Here is an 18,755-nt window from a genome sequence, read left to right as displayed (position 1 = left end):
TTTTGCTCACCTATCAATCATTTTATGATTTCAACACTTTTTTTTTCTGTTCTCTATGCATTAAATGTTTATTTATATTGCTACATCTTTCCCCTTTTATAACTCTCCTGGTTTTCCCACTAATATTTACATCATAGCAGCCAGAACATTTGCTGAGATTCATTAGTTGCTTTACTTGAAGCTTACTCTCCGTGAACCATTCCTGATGAGCAGTGATTCTGGCCCATACACAAGGCTGAAAGCAAAAGCCAAGCATTGCAACTCAAAACTGTATACTCCTGAAGTCTGCCAAAAGAGTGTCACACTAAAGGTTAAAAGCTGACTGGAAACCACTGAAGGGAATGAGCAGAGTCTCATGGGGTAACCACAGGAATTATGTGGTTGTTTAGGGCATAAAAAGGAAAAACGATCTCATAAAAAATGATTAAATGTTTGTGGAAAAAATAAAAAATTTTGTATATACAAATGGGTTTTATCTGAAAAGTTTTGTTTGACTCAGGGGAAGGCTGAGGTTTTAATTGATTCCTATTTTTATAACAAAGCAGAGAATCACTCCCATGACAGAAGGCCTTGTGACCTCAAAAGCAAAGCTAAGTTTTCAAAAGTAAGTATATTCCCTAGTGAGAGTGAGAATGCACTACCAATACCCAGTCTTCAGGAAATGAGATGATGATGCATGGAACAGATCTGAAAACACTCTTAAGGAATCCTGTATCTTTATAGACAGCTTTCCTCACAAATCTCTGTCTTATTGGAGCATAAGCAGAAGCTGTATGCTTAATTGCTGCTTTCTATATCTGACTGAAAACGAAACTGTAAACCCTGCAACTTGCAACTATAAACTTTTTTTTAAATGAATATTTTAAAGTATCTGTTTATTTGGCTTTAAACCTCCTCCAAACAGATTTATTTATTTTGCAGGAAGGAGAAGACTTGTTTTCATTAATCACAGTGGTCAAAACCACACATTAGCAAAACAAATCATTAGTATGCAAAAAAGTCTACTTTTGGCTGACATTTTAGGACCTGAACACATATTTCTGTTTTTTCTTAGTAATGCATTTAGCCTGTAGTGATTTTCAGAACAACATTACATCGGAACTAATATTTAATCAACAGTATAAACAGAATAAGAGGCTCTCAGAACATTTTGTCTCTCTGTAAAAATGCTTTGATGAAAATGAAATTAACGTAAAATTTCTAAAAAAAAATTACAATTTTAAACAAAGAATTATCTTTGGCCAATCAGTCTTTTCCAGAGCAACATTCATTTTCCATGAATATTTCCAATGTGTCAAATAAAAAAATTGTGCATCAGCAGTAATTAGTGCTGAAGGCACTAGTCTTGGGACACCTTCTAAGTGAACCAATGACATTGCCTTTCTATGCTCACTTTTCTATGCTGGAAAAGTCTTTCTCTATATCCAGTGGTAAGCACTGCACCCAATCCCATCCTAATTTGTACTGATCAAAAGCATATTTTACTAGAAGAATGCTCATCAAAGTGCCAATTTCTTATCGCTGAGTACCCCACTAAATATGTTTGATCCATCTACATCAAGCAGCTGAAAATTCTCTGCTTCATATTTTAAGTTGCAAACACAGTGCATACTTCAGAACTTTGTTAACCACTTCCATTTGCTGCAATCATTTTTATGTTGGCAGCCTATGAGCCTAGTCACTCAGAGAGATGACTGAAAATTAAGATATTACTGAAGAATGGATTAAGTGTTCTGTGATATTGACTGGCATGTCTTTTAAAGTCCTGGCATTTTTTCCTCAGACCCAGTGGATTCAGATTCTTCCTAGGGTATTGGGTTGATGAAAGAATGGCACAGGAATCAACAGTGATTATTGCTTAAAATGAGTTAAACTGTGATTTTGTTCTTAATAACATTACAGTTTTCACTACTTTCAGATTCTATCTTCTTCCTGTTATAAAAATTGCCAAATTAACTTTCAGAAGCAATAATTATTCTCTTAGTGCAGAACACAAGTTTGTGAGGTTCTTTGCTTCCAAATTCTAGTGAGGTCAAGGAATTCAAGCACGAGTTTGCAGTAAACAGCTTAATAAGAGACTGGACAGCATGAAAGAAACTCTGCCCCAGGTTCATAAAAATAGATGGAAAGCACTGACTGTGAATCCCTTGCCTGATCTCAAGGTCACCGTGTTCGCACATTGCTTTTAGGCAAAGGCAGCTGACACCTCCAGGGCTGAAGTATGCCAAGGATGGCACTTTGAATGCAGGAGTGGAAAAAAACTTCTGAAAATACAGCCAAGTCCAAATACTCAGGTGCCAGACTGTCTAATCAGAACTATTTTCCTAGGAGACAGCCTTGCTATTCCTCCAGCATTGTCTGGACTGTTAAAAATACAGTGACGTGTCCCATTTGCCTTGCCTGTGGTACTGTAGAGAGTCTCGCCTTTCCCTGCACACTCCCAGTATACAGCTTTTAGATAGCTCACCAATATTCTTGCAGAGTTTTTCCTGTGAGGTTCTGCCACTGCAACATCCCTTCTCCTGATGTAATGAGAAATTGTGGAATTATATAAAAAAGCAGCAAGTTCAGGAGTGTCTTCTGGAACAGCAAACTGCAAAGAGAGAAATGGGAATGGTAATGACATACACATACAATGACTCTAACAGATTTGTTCCTGTCTCAGAGGTCTTGAATTTTGGATTAACACTGTTTTTTCAATTGAACAGCACAATCATGAGAATACTTTGTCTTCAACTGGGAGCATGATGAGTAATAGCACAACAAAGTATTGCCCAGTCATAGGAATTACAGCAGACAACATTTTTCTCCACTTTTTACTGGTATCAATTTCGTTGCTTTACTTAATTTTGTTAGACTCTTGGAGCAAATACTGATATATATAACAGAATAAATTCAGAGTTGTTGCACAGTAGTTTATTCATCAGTTCAGCTCAGAATCTGCCTAATAAAATATAGTGATTTTACCAGTTTTAGAAAAAAAAGGAAGTCTGACTTCAAACAACACATTTGTTGATCATATAACAAATATGTTACAGATTTGTTCTGGTAACAGCTCAAATTTGTATAATGCACCAGCTTCTTCATTTTTAATCTCACATTAAAATGCATTCTCTTCAGCTTTAAAATGCATTCTCTTCAGCTTCTTCTTTTTTTTTTACAGATTTTTGTTCTCCAATTAAAAACTACTTTTTGTTGGCTGTTTGTCTTTAATTTCTATACAGGGCATTTATGGCTTCTTTTGTGAAGCCTCAAATAACTCCTGGAGCCAACTGCTACAGAAGTAAAGATAAATTTTAATTCATGACAATCCAATCATGTAAAATCACAATAAAATATACATAGAAGTTTACAGTAAGATCTCAACAGGAACTCAACTAAACATAGCCAAAGCTATTCCTTAAGGACATCAGATTATAAAGTGCTACATCAGATCCTTCTTATCAGTTCCTTTAACCTCTGAACACAAAATATCTTAAACAAATTCCTAAAGAAAATGTTTGTAATTGTAATAAATGTTGTAGCATTAAAGGAAAGAGAATAGCTATAAACACACAAAACCTCCTACACACTAATGCTGTGTAGTACTAGATTTGGAAAATTGGTGTAATTTACCTGATTAAAATTATAATGCTATAAATAGAACATAAACATTTAACATTGTCTGAGACCTTCAGTCAAAGTCACTTCCTACAAAGTGAAAGATATTATAATTCATTAACAGATGAAAACCCATTAAAAAAAAATCCTCATTTTTTCTTTTTTTTCTGTTGCTTCATGATGTTAGCATTGTCTATTTGCAATAAGGGAACCCATAAGTAGCTAGTAAATCTCTCCCTCTCAATGTGGTAATGTGCAAACTCTCCTTCCAGAATTTTTTCACCAGCATATAGACTTCTTTAATGATGACAAATTAAAAAAAACCCACAACATAGTAATGCGCCTGCAAAGAAACCCTCAATATATGATCACAATGGACATATATGTAGATCCATTTGAATACCAAAGGATTTTCATATTTACACTTTTCTTTTTTTACAGATCCTAGAGTGCTAGCATCTTAGTGAATTGTTACAGCAAAGGCTCGAAAACAGCCCTCTGTGGTTAAGAGAAACACATGTGTCTCCTGCAACCATTTAAAAGCAGAATTTGTCCAGTGGCCTAGATGTCCAGGTTAAAGATATTATTTTATCCTTCTTGATCTGGTCACATGGAATTGCTCAACTGTATAATCTATCTCTGTTGCTATTTTATATGCCATGTATTTGGCACACTATCTTAGAGGATAATCACTCCCTCCCTTTAACTACAGTGGGCTGTCTCAGTTTCCCCACCATGGAAAACTGTACTGCTTTCTTCTCCTGAGCATCATTACTTTGAGCAGGTTTCCAGACCTCTCCAGTTCCCCACTTCTCATTCCAATACCCCGTTCCACTTTTCTTATTTTCTAGCCAGGCAATAGCCTTTCCTGCATTGTGTAACTCCATCAGAAATGTTCTGGAAGAGGACTTTTTTACACAAAGATTATACACATTATTTTATGTTACATACATTATATTCTATTATACTACATTATACATATTTTAATATTTATAAATATTTATTAAATATTTATTAAATATTTATTTAAAATACAATATATATGTTATATAATATAAAATATAAATATATTATATTATATTACTAGATTATACACAGAATTACACAAGAGTGGTTGGTGACCATTCAAAAGCAATGCATTGGATGGTATTACTTTGTCCTAAGACCAAGCCCTAAACACTGTACTAACAGTTTTGCAGCATGAGCAGACTGCCTCTAGAAGGGGTTAGCTCCTGCCACTCATGTTGGTGGATGTTCCTCATACATGTGTTGGATTTTTGCTGTTATTTCACTGCTTCCCTGACAGATGGCTCACTCGTGGTACTGCAGTGCTCGGCTATTGAGAATGTGCCATGGTGTCTGTATATTCTACCACAGTGGTATTTATAGGTACAGGTTTCATAAAAATGCTTTTTGCCATCAGTCTGGGAGAAAAAAATCAACTCATCAGGAATACTGTCTCAAGCCAGAAGGCAATATAACTGAACCCTCTTCTCATCACAGCTGCCTTTAGGAAGAGTAAGAAAGAAGTAGGAATGGGGCATGCATACACAATATTCTCCTAATAACTTTCAGCTTCCGAATGTTTTCAGATCAGGGACTTCCTTATCTATATGAAGTTTGTGTTCATTTACTAATCTTCACTGGACTTCTCTTTAGGGAATTTGTTTACTTTCCTCTTAGAATCATGTAAACTTTTAACCTTGACTACTTCCCTTTGGCCACAAATTCCAGACACCTGAGACCTGCCACCATGAACCATCACTTCCTTTTGCTTGTTTTGAATCTGGCTCTCCAGACTTCATTAGACGTTCCAGTTCCTGTGCAGGAAGAGGCAGAGAACAGTCAATCCATGCCCACGCTCTTCCTGCCACTACTCATTTTGAGGATCATATTTGTGCATAGTCACCTCTTTTCTAGACTGAAGTGTCCTAGTGCACTGAGTTCTGAGTTCTTCTGCACTGGAATTCATTCCATGTCTTTGATAAGTACTTTTGCTCCTTTTTATACCTTTTTTAAGATCCATAATTTTATTATCCTTTCACATCCCTCACTGTCTTCATAGAAAGATAAGCTACAGAAAATTTCATAAACAAAAATCTTCCCATGTGTGCATAGGTGTGACTTATCTTTGTGGACTAGAAAACAGAGCTCAAATAAAATCTTTTTACAAGACAAGAAATTCAGCAGTGGGGAGGAATATACTGCTTTGATTGAAACAGAACAATCTGAGTAATTTCAAAGGAGAAATGCCTCAGTGCCCTAAGAGAGGTAAGTAACAGCTTATTCCTAAGAGGACATCCAAGAGAAGTCAGGCATTTAATGTCCTTAGCCTTATTTGGAAATTTGAGCTAAGCATCCCGTTGTTTATATGAAACTTGAAGAAGCTGGTTCTCTCGCCATCTGAAGCAATAGATAAGCATTACATATTTGAAACCTGACTTGTGCATTCATACTGTTCAATGCTTTGAAAAACTGAAATAAGGAAAGGATATTTAATTTCTTGCCATAACAACTGTGCATCTAAAGCCATATTCTGCCACAACAGATGGACCATTATTAGAGGAAAATTTCTCACAAGCTTCACAAGAATTCAGTCTTTTTTTATGTAACAGATGCCATCATTATCAAGTAGGAGAAGGAAGAGCAAACTTATTAAAAAATAAAATAAATTAAATAAAAAATATACATTGCCTGAAAATGTCTGTAAGAACTGTGGCAGTATTCTACCCAGCTTCTTAATTCAACCTTAAACAAAACACAGGGGCTACGGTGAGAGGATGCTGAACTGCTTTTCACGTACTTGCAACCTGATCTGATCAGTGAGTTTAAGAAGCTAGGCTTGCAAGTACAAATGCAGGACCTTACTTCTTTCTCTTCACCACTTCTGAAAAAGAGGTGAAAAATTAGGTAGAAAAAATATGCAGAAAAAATTCCCTGTCTCAAATCTTGCTGTTCTTTGGGTATAAAATGGACAGACATTTTCTATCACTCATTTGCTTTTTCTTTCTCTAAAGAAACTAAATAAAAGGGTGGAATTCCAACACCTCTTTGGTTTCCCAGGTGAAACACAAAACTTCAGCCATATTGTATTTGCTAGACATCAATTTTTCTTTACTCTTTTAAAGTATGTATTGTAGTTCTGTCTGTTCAAGCTAAAGACTTGACTTGTAACTCCTGAGGTGGTGACCACTCCTCATCACTAGAAAGTAGTCTCCCCTTTCATCCAATATACCAAACTCAAGCCCATTCTGGTATGCGAAAGATGTAGAGCATTTTTAGCACTTGGAATGCAGCTCTCCCTGAAAGATGTTTAACAGGCTACTGCTTAAACTTGAGAAGTGTTGTTGTTTACTCCAGAAATGTCTGGAATCAGTCATGCTTAATAAACTGGATACCTTGTTTTTGATGGGATAATATGTGGAGCTGTGGTTTGCTTAATCTTCTGACTTGGATCCAAACCAAGCTCTTTTGAGGGGATCTGCCATCACAAACATAGATCTTAAAACAGGAAATTGTCCAAGCAGCCGGGGATTGGGTTAGGAAAGCTAAAGCCCTAAGAGAATTAACTGCAGCCAGAGATGTTAAAAAACACACAAAAAGCTTCTACGGATACTCAAAGGTAGGAGAGGGAAAATATAAGCTCTCTCCGGAAGGAAATGGGAGACCTGGTTACCCAGGATGTTGAGAAGGCTGAGGTACTCAATGACATTTTTGCCTCAGTCTGCACTGGTGAACGCTCCAGGCACACTGCCCAAATCACAGAAGGGAGAATAAAGAACTGCCTGCTCTGAATCTGAAGGTGCACTTGTCCATGAGACTTGATGAGATGCACCCATGGGACCTTAGGGAACTGGCAGATGAACTATCCAAGCCACTGAGCCACTATCCGTATCTTAAAAGTTGCGGCAGTCTGGTGAAATTCTTACTAACTGTAAAAGGGGAAACATAACCCCCATTTCTAAAAAGGGTGAAAAAGGAAAACCTGCAGAACTACAGACCAGTCAGCCTCACTTCTGTGCCTAGCCCAGTCATGGGGCAGATCTTCCTGGAAACTATGCTAAGGCACATGGAAAATGAGGAGGTGACTGGTGACAGCCAATATGACTTCACTAAAGGCAATTTGTGCCTGACAGATTTAGTGGCCTTCTATGGTGGGGTCACAGTGTTGGTGGACAAGGGAAGAACAACTGACATCATCTACTTGCACCTAGACAAAGCCTCTGCCACTGTTCCAGATGACATCCTGGTCTCTGTGCTGGAAACACATGGATCTGACAGAGCACTCAGAGGATAATGAATGGGCTGTGTGATCACACTCAAGGAACTGTGGTCAATGGCTTAATGTCCAGTTGGACACCAGTGACGTGGGGTGTTCCTCAGTGTTGGTACTGAGACAGGGCCCTTTTTAACATCTCTGTTGGCAGCACTGACAGCGGGATTGAGCACACCCTTCTCCTCATATTGAGTACAGAAAGCAAGTATGTTCCAAGCACTCACTTTAGAAATGTTATAGGCTATCTATATCTTGCTTTTTACCCAGGAAAATGATCTTGGACTGTTAAAAATTCCCAAGAAAGTTCCATTCATGTGAAACTTCCATTCCATGTGAATTGTAGGCAAAAAAAACCCCAATCAAAATGCAGAAAGTGATGGAAATAAAGTACTTACCTTTATTTGCATTGTATTAATAGGAGAGCTTGTTTGACAGTGCAATGGTCCGTGTGTCTGAATGTGAAGAATATAAAGAAGAAATTCTTCTCTACTGGACACAGGCCAACCAACATGGAGAACTGTATTGTTGATGGCACTTGGTCCTATATTGTGCAGCTGTTGAAGAAATATGATCAGTACTTTCCAAGGCAGTAAAAACAACAAAAAACATTGCAACAACCACTCAGGTATTTTCAAATTCTTAGTGGACACAGCCTTAGAATATTTAGGGAAGATTATTAAAGATTATTAATATCAATTTATTGATGGAGAATCTGTGGCAGGTAGGAGAGAAGAACCTCTCCACGTTAATCACAAAGCCAATGGCAAATCTGAGAGAACAGTCTTTCCTGTCTGAGTGTGTATTCAAGAAATCCATCACCTTTCCAATTTTTTCCTACATGTGAAGAGATGAAATCTAAAAAAGTATAAAAAAAAAATTCCAACCCAAAACACACTAGCAAATGAACCCCCTAGAAATATAAAAACAATGAACCTTAACAGATCATACTTGAAAATAGTAGCCAAAAGTTCAGAATACAAAAGAATTACATTTCAGGGCATAAGAATAGAAGATAGGGCAGAACTTAAACTAGCTTCTTTGGTTAAGAACTATGTTTTCAACATTCTCAATCTAGATTTTCTCAAAAGAAGTAAAGGAACTAGTTTTCCTAAATTAATATCCCAGGACATTATTTTTTCTGGGGAAAATGAGCAAAGATAAAAATAATAAAAGTTTAGAAATCTAGGCTATTAAAATAGTTTCCTTATATCAGTTTACAGTTTGAAAATAACTGATGACAACAGGAGCCTGCACATGTGTTGTTACTGGTCTTGAAGAGTTAAAGAAGCTGAACTCCATGGACCTTTATGCAAAGTTCCTAGAGATGTGAGAACCTCCTTTTTTTATATTTACAGAATTTTTGTGACTGATGACCTTTAGTTACAACTAAATAAAAAGCCCTTTCAATCTTACATCTTCTGGGAGATTGCTTGGTCTTTTGGATGCTTTGCTGATATAAACCATGCAAGTGGTTTCTTTAGTAACTGTAACTAATTGCTGTAATTATTTTAAAATATTTGAAGTCACAAATACAGTTTCACAAACAACCCAAATGCTTGAGACAGGATGATTTGAAGTATTTTTCAGTTTAGAGAAATGTGTTAAGATGGGGAATTCATAAATGATAATTTGTATTTTACAGTTGTATTCACTATACTTTAGTATGTCCTGCAAATTGTAATCTTACACTGCTGATTAAGCTCAGTTGCTTGTATTTCCTTGAGTGCTAGTTTGTGAATTATAACCATTTGTGAAGCCCCCTGTTTTACCCTCTAGAATAAAGGCCATCCATCAGATTCTAAGGATGGCTTCTATTGCATGTAGTTCACTCAATAGCGTTTTTCTAAGCTGAACTCTTTTAATTGATGAATCATCCATAGGAAAAACCAACAAAACTACAAGGTAAAAATATGTGTACTTCAAATGTTAAAGAGTTGTTTTCAACCAGAATATTTTCTGAGCTAACAAATTACATGGATGTCTACATTATATTTTTCAGTTAGTTAAATGTCAAAGAAAACATTTTTTCCAGTGCACAGCATGTACAGCTTCCAATGAGAAGATACTTGACATTGATTACAAGGCACTTTTAAGCACTGTTTTTAATTCTTGTCAAACACCCAAAATGTTTATAAATCCCTTAAATATCTAAGACAGACTCCTAGCATAAACTAATATCCCCTTCACTCATATGAGCAGATAATGGGGTTGTGAATTCCCAGATTAAATTTAGGTCATGTGCTGAAGTCAGAGTATTTACATTTGTGGCTTTATCTAGCTACAGATAAAGACAATAAACCAAATTCATCAGGAATTCAGTGGGGGCAGCGTGAGGTCCTGTGGCAACATACATAATTTTTACCTCATAGATGTGTTCCACTAAAGGACCAACTTCTTCTTCTTTTGTAGGTTCATCTTTGGGTTCCCAGTTGTGAAGTGGCAAAATAATTGTTGGGGGGTGAGACACTCTGTAATATACAAAACAGGTTAAAACAGTAACTGTATAAAACAGGTTAAAACAGTAACTGTTACCAGTGACTGACTGCATTAATTTCAGAACAAAACGATGACCACTATAAAAACCTGAGACCTCAAAGGCTTGTTATTTGGTCCCATTAATTAGAATTAGGTGAGGTGAATGTTACAATGCCTCCATAACATCCTACTCAATCCTTGCAAATGAATGAGGGTGTGCATTTAGTGTCATACTTCCTGTGATGGATTGTCCTTTCCAGACAGTCCAGGGTGTAGCTCTGTTTGGAGAGAGGAATCCAACTGCTGGGCATTTGTATCATTCTCACTGATGAGATACCCGAATACCTTATCCACAAAAGTAGAAAAAATAAATGTATTTTTCTATTTCCATTTAAAGCCTGTAGGTGTTTAATGTGATGCATCCTTCTTCCCTAGAATATGTTTTTAGATATTAACTGTTCTGATTGTCAATTTCTGTAACATCTGTTATCATTCCTTTAAAAAACCTTGCAAAGTAGTCTATCTCATCTTACAGATGGGAAACAGAGATATTGTGACTTCCATAAAGTCATAATGGAAATTGGTGTACTGAGAAACAGAATTCAGGACTAGACTCTAAAAGAGCTCCAGGCTTTCCAACTGCTTTGCAAACAAAGTGGCAGTTAAAGCATTCCCTGGAATATTGTTGCAACTTGCAACACATAAATAAAACATAAACAAAGAAAACTGTGACTTAATATTTGACATCTTTCCAGCTGTTTTTTTTATTTTTCCTTTTCTTCTCTATCTGACCTTAAGAAAATAGTCTTCTGTTAACATTTTTATTTGAATCACAAACATTTTATTTCCCATAAAAACTGGAATTTCATTGTACCAGTCCCATTCAGATGCCAACTAAACCTCATTCAGGTGTTCAGAATTTGGGAAATCAGATCCCAAGAATTTCTTTTAGCATGATAGGTCAGTTCTGGCACAGACTTTGTCACCTACAAGTACTGCATGTAGCTCTCGGTGCTAAAATGGTATTATCCTTTCTTTGCCAGGGTCAACTCTCACTCAGTTTTGCTGGTTTATGGAGTCTTTGGCTGAAAGACAATCCATAAAATTTCAGTGTTGCTTCTGCCAAAGCTGAAGTTTTGCTAACAGAAAACTGTTAAAAAACAATCATTAATTTTTTTAGAGTGTAAAATTTGAATACCATAATGGACTTCTAGGCACTGATGTTAATCACTTTGCAGTGGCCCTGTTGCAGATTGCCCCTTGAAGAAAAGATTGGATAGTTTTGTTGAAAATGCTGAAAAAATACAATTGGAAGGAACAAACTGTTCTTGACTACAGCTGTTATGTCATATACAATGAATGAAAATTTTCTATAGTATACAGCTTCTCAAAGCAGCAGGAAATCCCAGAGAAGAACAACTTAATACCATCCAGCTGAAGTACAACTCTTGGTGAAATTTGGTGTATTTGGGAGTATCCTAACTCTTAATACTTCCTCGCACTTCAAAATGCCAGCAGTTTGTACTAACAAGTATGCCCGAAGATAAATTCACAAGCCAACCCTAATAATGAAATAAACTCAACATATTAGTTAAAAAAGTAATTTCTGATTACGTACTTAGCCTAAGTTTCATAAATCATCTTGTTTCCAACATGAATTTTAATTATTGATCGCTGTTGGAGAGTAAGAACTTCAGGGTGCTGTTACAAAAGCCAAGACACATACATAGATCCTTAATCTACCACAAAAAACTGCAAATCAGAAACTGTACAGAGACAAAAAGAAGAAGACAAGAGACTTCAAAACTCATGTGTTTTCAATTGCACTGCCAGGGAAGCATTCTTATCCACGGAATCACAAAATGCGAAGTATAAATTTAGACATTAAATTCAAATTATTGCAGTGCATATAAGAACATTTATTTTAACAGAATTAACAATTATTTTGAGGACTTCCACTACTGACATAAAAATAGCAAAAATGGATCAAAGAAAAACAAATTTGGTCTTTTTACTATTTTATTTTGCATTTAATTTAGAATATTTTACTATTTGAATGATTTATTAGACAAGGATTTTTCCTAGACTTTTAGGTGAAAATTATAATGAAACAAAAGCACTGAAAAATATGATAAAGTATAGCCCACAGAAAAGGCTTACATGGGGATATACAATAAAAATTCTGCCAGCTACAAATCCTCTTAATCCAAATTACTTCCTTCTTGAATCCCTCATTCCTCTTGTGCTTTTTCAGCAGTGGGAGATAACAATGCCAATACTAAAACTCCTACATTTTTATAGACAAAGAAGGGTAAGCAGAATAATCAAATCTTAGTTATCAAAGCAACTGCTTATTGAACTATCTAAGGAGTTGTGTTAATTTTCTTTCAAAGGAGATATTGAAGAAGATTTCTTCCTTTCTCACAGAAGAAGTTTTAGCATGGTTCCACTGTGCAAGTATATCTGCATGTATGCATATGCACAGTTTCATAAATACTTACTTTTCCTCAGTAAAATGTATGATGAATTCAGTTCCTCTCTGTGCAATTCTCGGAAGAGAAGTAAAGAAACGAATGCAAGATATTTTCCAGTCCAAATGTGAACACAGTCTCTCTTTTATCTAGGAAATAGTGAGCAATTCCCTTGGAACTGCATGTTTTAGCATCTCTGAGTAATTAGCAAAATCTGTCAACAAAGCATTTGGGAATGCAATAGCTAATAAGGAAACTAAAATACTGAAGAGGAAAGAAACTGGAAGTCATTCAATTAAGTAATTCCTCTGTATTTAATAATCTGTTTCCTAGAACTGCAGGCAGCAATTCAAGCAATTTTTTCCACTTATCACCAAGCACATAAGAACTGAGGATTTTGTGGTCATTTTTTGGTCTATCTATTTACATGTTACAGAAGGTTTCATTAAAAGGAACACACTATGGCACAGAAAAAGCATGATGGAGGCAAAGTTTCCAAAGAGTCTGTGAAGAATAAAAGGTTTGTGAGACTTTTTTCATGAAATTGAGGAAAGACTTCACAAAAAAAAAAAAAAATTGAATCCACAGCACTGGAAGCAACCCTTACTGGGAAGTCCTGTGTATGTAACCACAACTGTTCCCCTCCGAAACTCCAGACTGTCCTTTGCCTGGGTGTTCACCCATAGCAACACCCAGCAGCTGCTGGCTCCCAACACTTTCTCACACATCTGTAGCCCATTAAATAACCTTTGATTCTTTTCTCCTCAGCCTCTACTTCTGTATTACACCTTTTGTATTTTTCACCTCTCTTTCTATCCAGCTCCTTTCCTTAGATCACCACTAGCTACAGAGAATGAAATAATATTCTCACTTCTGTTCTTATTAAAAATGTGGTGTTTTAAGTGCTCCTTTTCAGAAATAAAATAATTAACATACATACACACAGTCTTTGATGGCCAGCTTTTTTTTTTTTCCACCTGACTAGCTTTAGGGTCTTCTTAATGTGGAATACACTTGCCAAATATGATGAAAAAATCCTTTAAAAATCTTTCAGATTTAGACTGCATATTAGACAGATTAGAGCAGACAGATTGAATATTAGAGCAGAAAACATGTTCTCTGTGATCTGAAAAATTATTTGACTTATCGTTAGCACTAGGTAGTCATATTGTCTTGGAAGTGACAACAACAAATACATTTTTATAAATTAAAAACCCCATAAATAAATACATTTTTATTTGTTTACATCTAAGGCAGCCCCTTGAGGTGCATCACATAAGAGACCCTTACCCCTCTTGCATCAGCCAAGCCTCATTGCCTGACTGTGGAAGTGAATCTGGGACTTGTAGCACCCGTTCAACCCTTGCAGAGCTAATAATGGTTAAGGGTTTTTTTGAATTGTAGTTTCATAAGAGGAGATGTAGGAAATCTAATATCCCAGACAAAAAGCACGGAGGGAAATTATTTTCTTTAAAAAGACATCCTCTTGACTTCCTCCAGGGCGCCAGAATAGGAGTCTAGTTCCAAGATTTTACAGGGCACTCTAATATTCTTATAAAATCTTAGAATCATTTAGGTTGGAAAAAACCTTAAAGATCATGGAGTCCAACCATAAAACTATTGCTGTCAAGCTCACTACTAAATCATGTCCCTCAGTGTCAGATCTACATGTCTTTTCAGTATCTCCCAGGATAGTGATTGTACCACTTCCCTGAGGAGCCTCTTCCACCAGGGCTTGCCAACTGTGAAGAAGATTTTTCCTAATATCTAAACTGAACCTCCCCTGCTGCCACTAGAGGCCATTTCATCTTGTCCTGTCACTTGTTATCTGGAGAGGAGACTGATTCCCACCACACTACCACCTCCTTTCAGTTATTTGTAGAAGCAATAAGGTCTTCCTGAGCCTCCTTTTCTCCAGGCTGAACACCCCCAGCTCCCTCAGCTGCTCCAGGCCCTTCACCAGCTTCGTTCCTCTTTGCTGGACTTGCTCCAGTACCTCAATGCCCTTCTTGTAGAGGGGTGCAAAAATGCTGTCAGTATTCGAGGTATGGCCTCAGTGCCAAGTACAGAGGGCGGATCCAGGCCTGCTGGCCACGCTATGTCTGATACAAGCCAGGATGCCATTGGCCTTCTAGGCCACATAGGCACAGTGCTGGCTCATGTTCAGCTGGCAATTATCACCTAATTGTATTTTATCATTTCCAAAACTAAGCTATGAAAAAAGAGATAGAAATTATTATCTTTGCTTATATCCCGTGCTTGTTTAATTTTGGTATACTTTGTGTCAATGAACAGTTTATCATAACTCATTTCTTACTCATCCCTTCTCCAAAGGCCTCACTCTGCTCTCTATTAGTACATGCCTTGCCATAATGTGTTTCACATTTCCAGCCATAAAAGCAGTAGATTCTGTTTGGTATTCAGCATTAAGTGTCCAAGTGGTTGCACAAGAAGACCTACACATATGAGCAGGCATTTTATATTAGTAAACATCCATGCACAATTTGAATGCCCAACTATAGTGTTGGCTCTGACTGGTGTTACTACAATGTGAGATTCTTTAGGTTGCTGTCTTTGCACAGACAGTCAATAAGTTTGTAGTAGGTCAATTCTGCAAGGCTTGCAGGGGTGAGACCCAGGTGCCCTAGACAGATAAGGCATTTGGGTTTATAATATGCAAAAGATTCTTTTGGATTATAATATTCAAAAGATTCACAGCATGGGTTTATCATATGCAGAGATATTCTGTAAAAAAGTAGTTATCATAATGAGTTGACATAGTTGCATACTTACCCTCTGATCTGTACTTGAGCCACAGCACTGATGTTGATATGGAGGTTCACTAAGTTGCTCGTGGGATTTATCTTGTTAGAACTGGAAAAAATATGTACAAGTATTAACAAAGGTTTTATATCAGAACTCTAGATTATCCTATCACTCAACACACAAGGCCCACTGGGCATATTACAAAATGGGATTCCTATTGGCACTCTTCAGTCTTGTAGGACACTGGTATTTAAGTTGGATATTATTTGAGCTCATCACATATTTAATAATATCTTCAACTCAAGATTCCTTTAAAGAATCCTGTGATGATGAATAAAATGATACAAATTTATTTGGCTCAGAATATCTTGTACAACTTGGCTATCTGTATAGATAGGAGTATCTTAACTGAATAGAAGTTTGTTTCATACATTGGAGGAAGGCAGTGTTAATGAACAAGACAGGCTTTGTTAGAATAAAATTTATTTCCATGACTCTCCAAACTTGTGACTTTTGCATGACTGAGTCTTTGGGGAAAAAGAACCAAGATCAACTGTTTCTTTAATTTTCTTATTTTCTTCCCTCCCCTATCCAGAGTGTTTACATTTTTAAAACCACGTAATAGTGAAAACAGATCTCTGTGTTTAAAATCTGGAGCTCTCACTCATGTTATTGTCTTTTCTGATTGTAAATCCTTAGTAATAAATGCAGTTTCTCTTACTTCAAAAGGCTACTCCTGTGATTATAGCCCATTCCTATAAAGAAAGGTTTGCAGGTTCAAATTCATGAAGATAGTGACGTAATTACAGACTTAGAATTTACTTAGTTAGGAGATTAACAACGCTAAATTTGGATTTTTTTTTTCTCTTTCAATCAAGTGTGGTCTTCCTTGCTCCATGAACACCAAGTTTCTATTGCTGTCCCAGTTTCCTGGTATCACATCTGGGTAGCATCAGTCAACTGGAAACATTCAGAGGAGGTCAGCATTTCCAGTGACTGACTCCTGAGGAATAAAGCGCTTTGATCCAGGCTTTCTGATTACAGATTGCTGAAATTAAGAGCAGCTCTAATTTGTTTGTAAACTAATGCAGATTCCCATCAAACATTATTTGAAGTTTTATGTAATCCTCTATAGCCATTATTTTGAGTATAAATGTACAAAAATTGTTTAAAGTGTAAAAATTATTATAACACTATTTTGTTAGAATAAGCTGCTCTCCAATTTGCTTATCTGTCCTACTTTCCACAGAGTTAAAATACAGATTTTGATCATATATATCTGGTATTCAAACCTTGTTCATGCTTTATGGCATTTTTTAGAGAAGAAAACAGTTTAAACAGAAGTGCCAAGACATCTCTGTCTCTAAGAGGTACATAATTGCATAGCAACATCCACATCAGAAAAGGAATCAGATTTCAAGACACTACTCAGCCTCTTGCTTGTTTCTTGTAAGTAATGAACTTCAGTTTTGCAAACCAAAATACTTATTTTCCACTTGATGTTTTGAAGCAAATGAAAGTCCTCTCTTTTGAATAAATTAAAGGAGGACTCAATTTCAGATGTATTATTGCCTCCATCTAGGCAATTTCCTCTGTTTGCTTAATGGAATTTTCTTAATGGAATTCTGCTCCCTTTTTCTTTTAGGATTATTTTATCTGTCCACTAAGAACACAGAAACACACGGATGGTCCTTCTTCTTCTGAATGAATGTACAAAGCAGTGATTTTAAACTGCAGGGTACATTCCGTATGCAAGAAATTGTTTTTTAAATAGCCGTGTGCTCTTCAACATTTTCATACCAGTTTGTAGCCCAACACATTTCCTTCCTTCCATTTTAGTGAGTCACACATGGAGGAAGCATGAGATGTTGCTGTCTCCTGAAGTTCAGCCTTATTCCGCAGGAAATTCTTGTCACTTTTTAAAAACTGTTACCTACATTCAACTCTTATTATCTAGACGGATTTGACTATCCAAAAAGCTCTGTCCCTCCTCAGTTTCACAGCGACATGTGACATGAGCCTTGGATAACCACTTAAAACTATTGCTTGCATTAAGAAATGAATAGTTGCATGGACAGAGGACCTACAAGGTAAATGCTGTATCTCATTCCAGAGGAGCTCATGTCCAGGTTTGCATGGTCCCCAGCCAGATTCCAGGGAGAGGGCTCAGTCCTGATCAAGCGCCTCATGGACTTCTGTGGCATTGCTGTGCCCTTCCTGAGTTTCTGCACATCCTTTCCTTTCAAGGGTTACATTATGGAGTCATGACTTAAACATTTCAAATGTCTCAGTTATTTACCATAATGATCATGATCAAGGCCCTCATTAAAGGCCAGACATTAGCAATTAAGTCTCTGCATGTGGGGCAGAGAGGGCCCCATACAGAACTCCAGTGCGTATTTGATGAGGACAGATGGAGCAGAAGCCCTTCCACCTACTGAAAAAGTCCCAGGTTTGTTTTTGCTGTTATCCTAACCCAGCCCACTCTGTGCTTTTTTTGTCTCTGTGGAAGAAGTACTGCTCAGCATAAAACACAAGATTCTACAGTATTAATATGTGAGGCCCACAAATGGGGAGGAATCAAATGGAAAAATTACAAAGGTTCACCTGCATCAAACTGAAACAGTTCTCTCCATGCCAGTAAATCTGCTGAGCAGATTTTAACTGCTTTCCTTTCATTTTCTAAATTTTTGTGAAAAAGAAGCATGTCTGGTTTAATTCAGAGCACAAAATATTTGTACATATTCACCTTTGTTACAAAGTGATTACCGTTTATTAATTCTGAAGCATAAAATAAAGTTCAAATTTGGCAAATCTGCAGAAGATGCTTAAAAAATCAGTTAACCTGAATTTTAAAGAAATACCTGAATAACCTGAATTTTAAAGAAATAAGGCTGATTTTCCTAACAGGTAATGAGGCTCTAACCTCAAAAATCCTCTGACATAAACTACCATTGGAAAGCCCCTGAAATAATTACTGATACTCAATAATTACTGATACTGATACTTTATTATTATATAATAAACTTCATATGCCAATAGGAATTAATACTTTAAATAACCATGCTCTTGATAAAATATCTAACCTTTTTATTTGCAGCTCAAAATTGATGCTGAAATCTGCATTTTCAAAATGCTGAACAGAAAATCGAATGCCTGTGGAGAAC

General features: G+C 36.5%; 1 protein-coding gene across 1 annotated transcript in view; it reads right to left on the bottom strand.

Moving 5' to 3' along the window:
- Positions 1 to 18,755, bottom strand: part of ITGA8 (integrin subunit alpha 8) — a 112,542-nt gene that overhangs the window by 26,260 nt on the left and 67,527 nt on the right. The window contains exons 22-26 of the mRNA XM_038161336.1: positions 18,675 to 18,754; positions 15,616 to 15,696; positions 10,239 to 10,344; positions 8,272 to 8,430; positions 2,468 to 2,593 (exon numbers count right to left, since the gene is read on the bottom strand). Coding sequence (XP_038017264.1) covers positions 2,468 to 2,593; positions 8,272 to 8,430; positions 10,239 to 10,344; positions 15,616 to 15,696; positions 18,675 to 18,754 — 552 coding nt within the window. The remainder of the gene's footprint in view (positions 1 to 2,467; positions 2,594 to 8,271; positions 8,431 to 10,238; positions 10,345 to 15,615; positions 15,697 to 18,674; position 18,755) is intronic.

The sequence above is a fragment of the Motacilla alba genome, chromosome 2 (assembly GCF_015832195.1).
Source record: "Motacilla alba alba isolate MOTALB_02 chromosome 2, Motacilla_alba_V1.0_pri, whole genome shotgun sequence".
Taxonomy (NCBI): Eukaryota; Metazoa; Chordata; class Aves; order Passeriformes; family Motacillidae; genus Motacilla; species Motacilla alba.
Note: the sequence above shows the minus strand (reverse complement) of the source record. Positions and strands in the feature narration are given on the sequence as shown.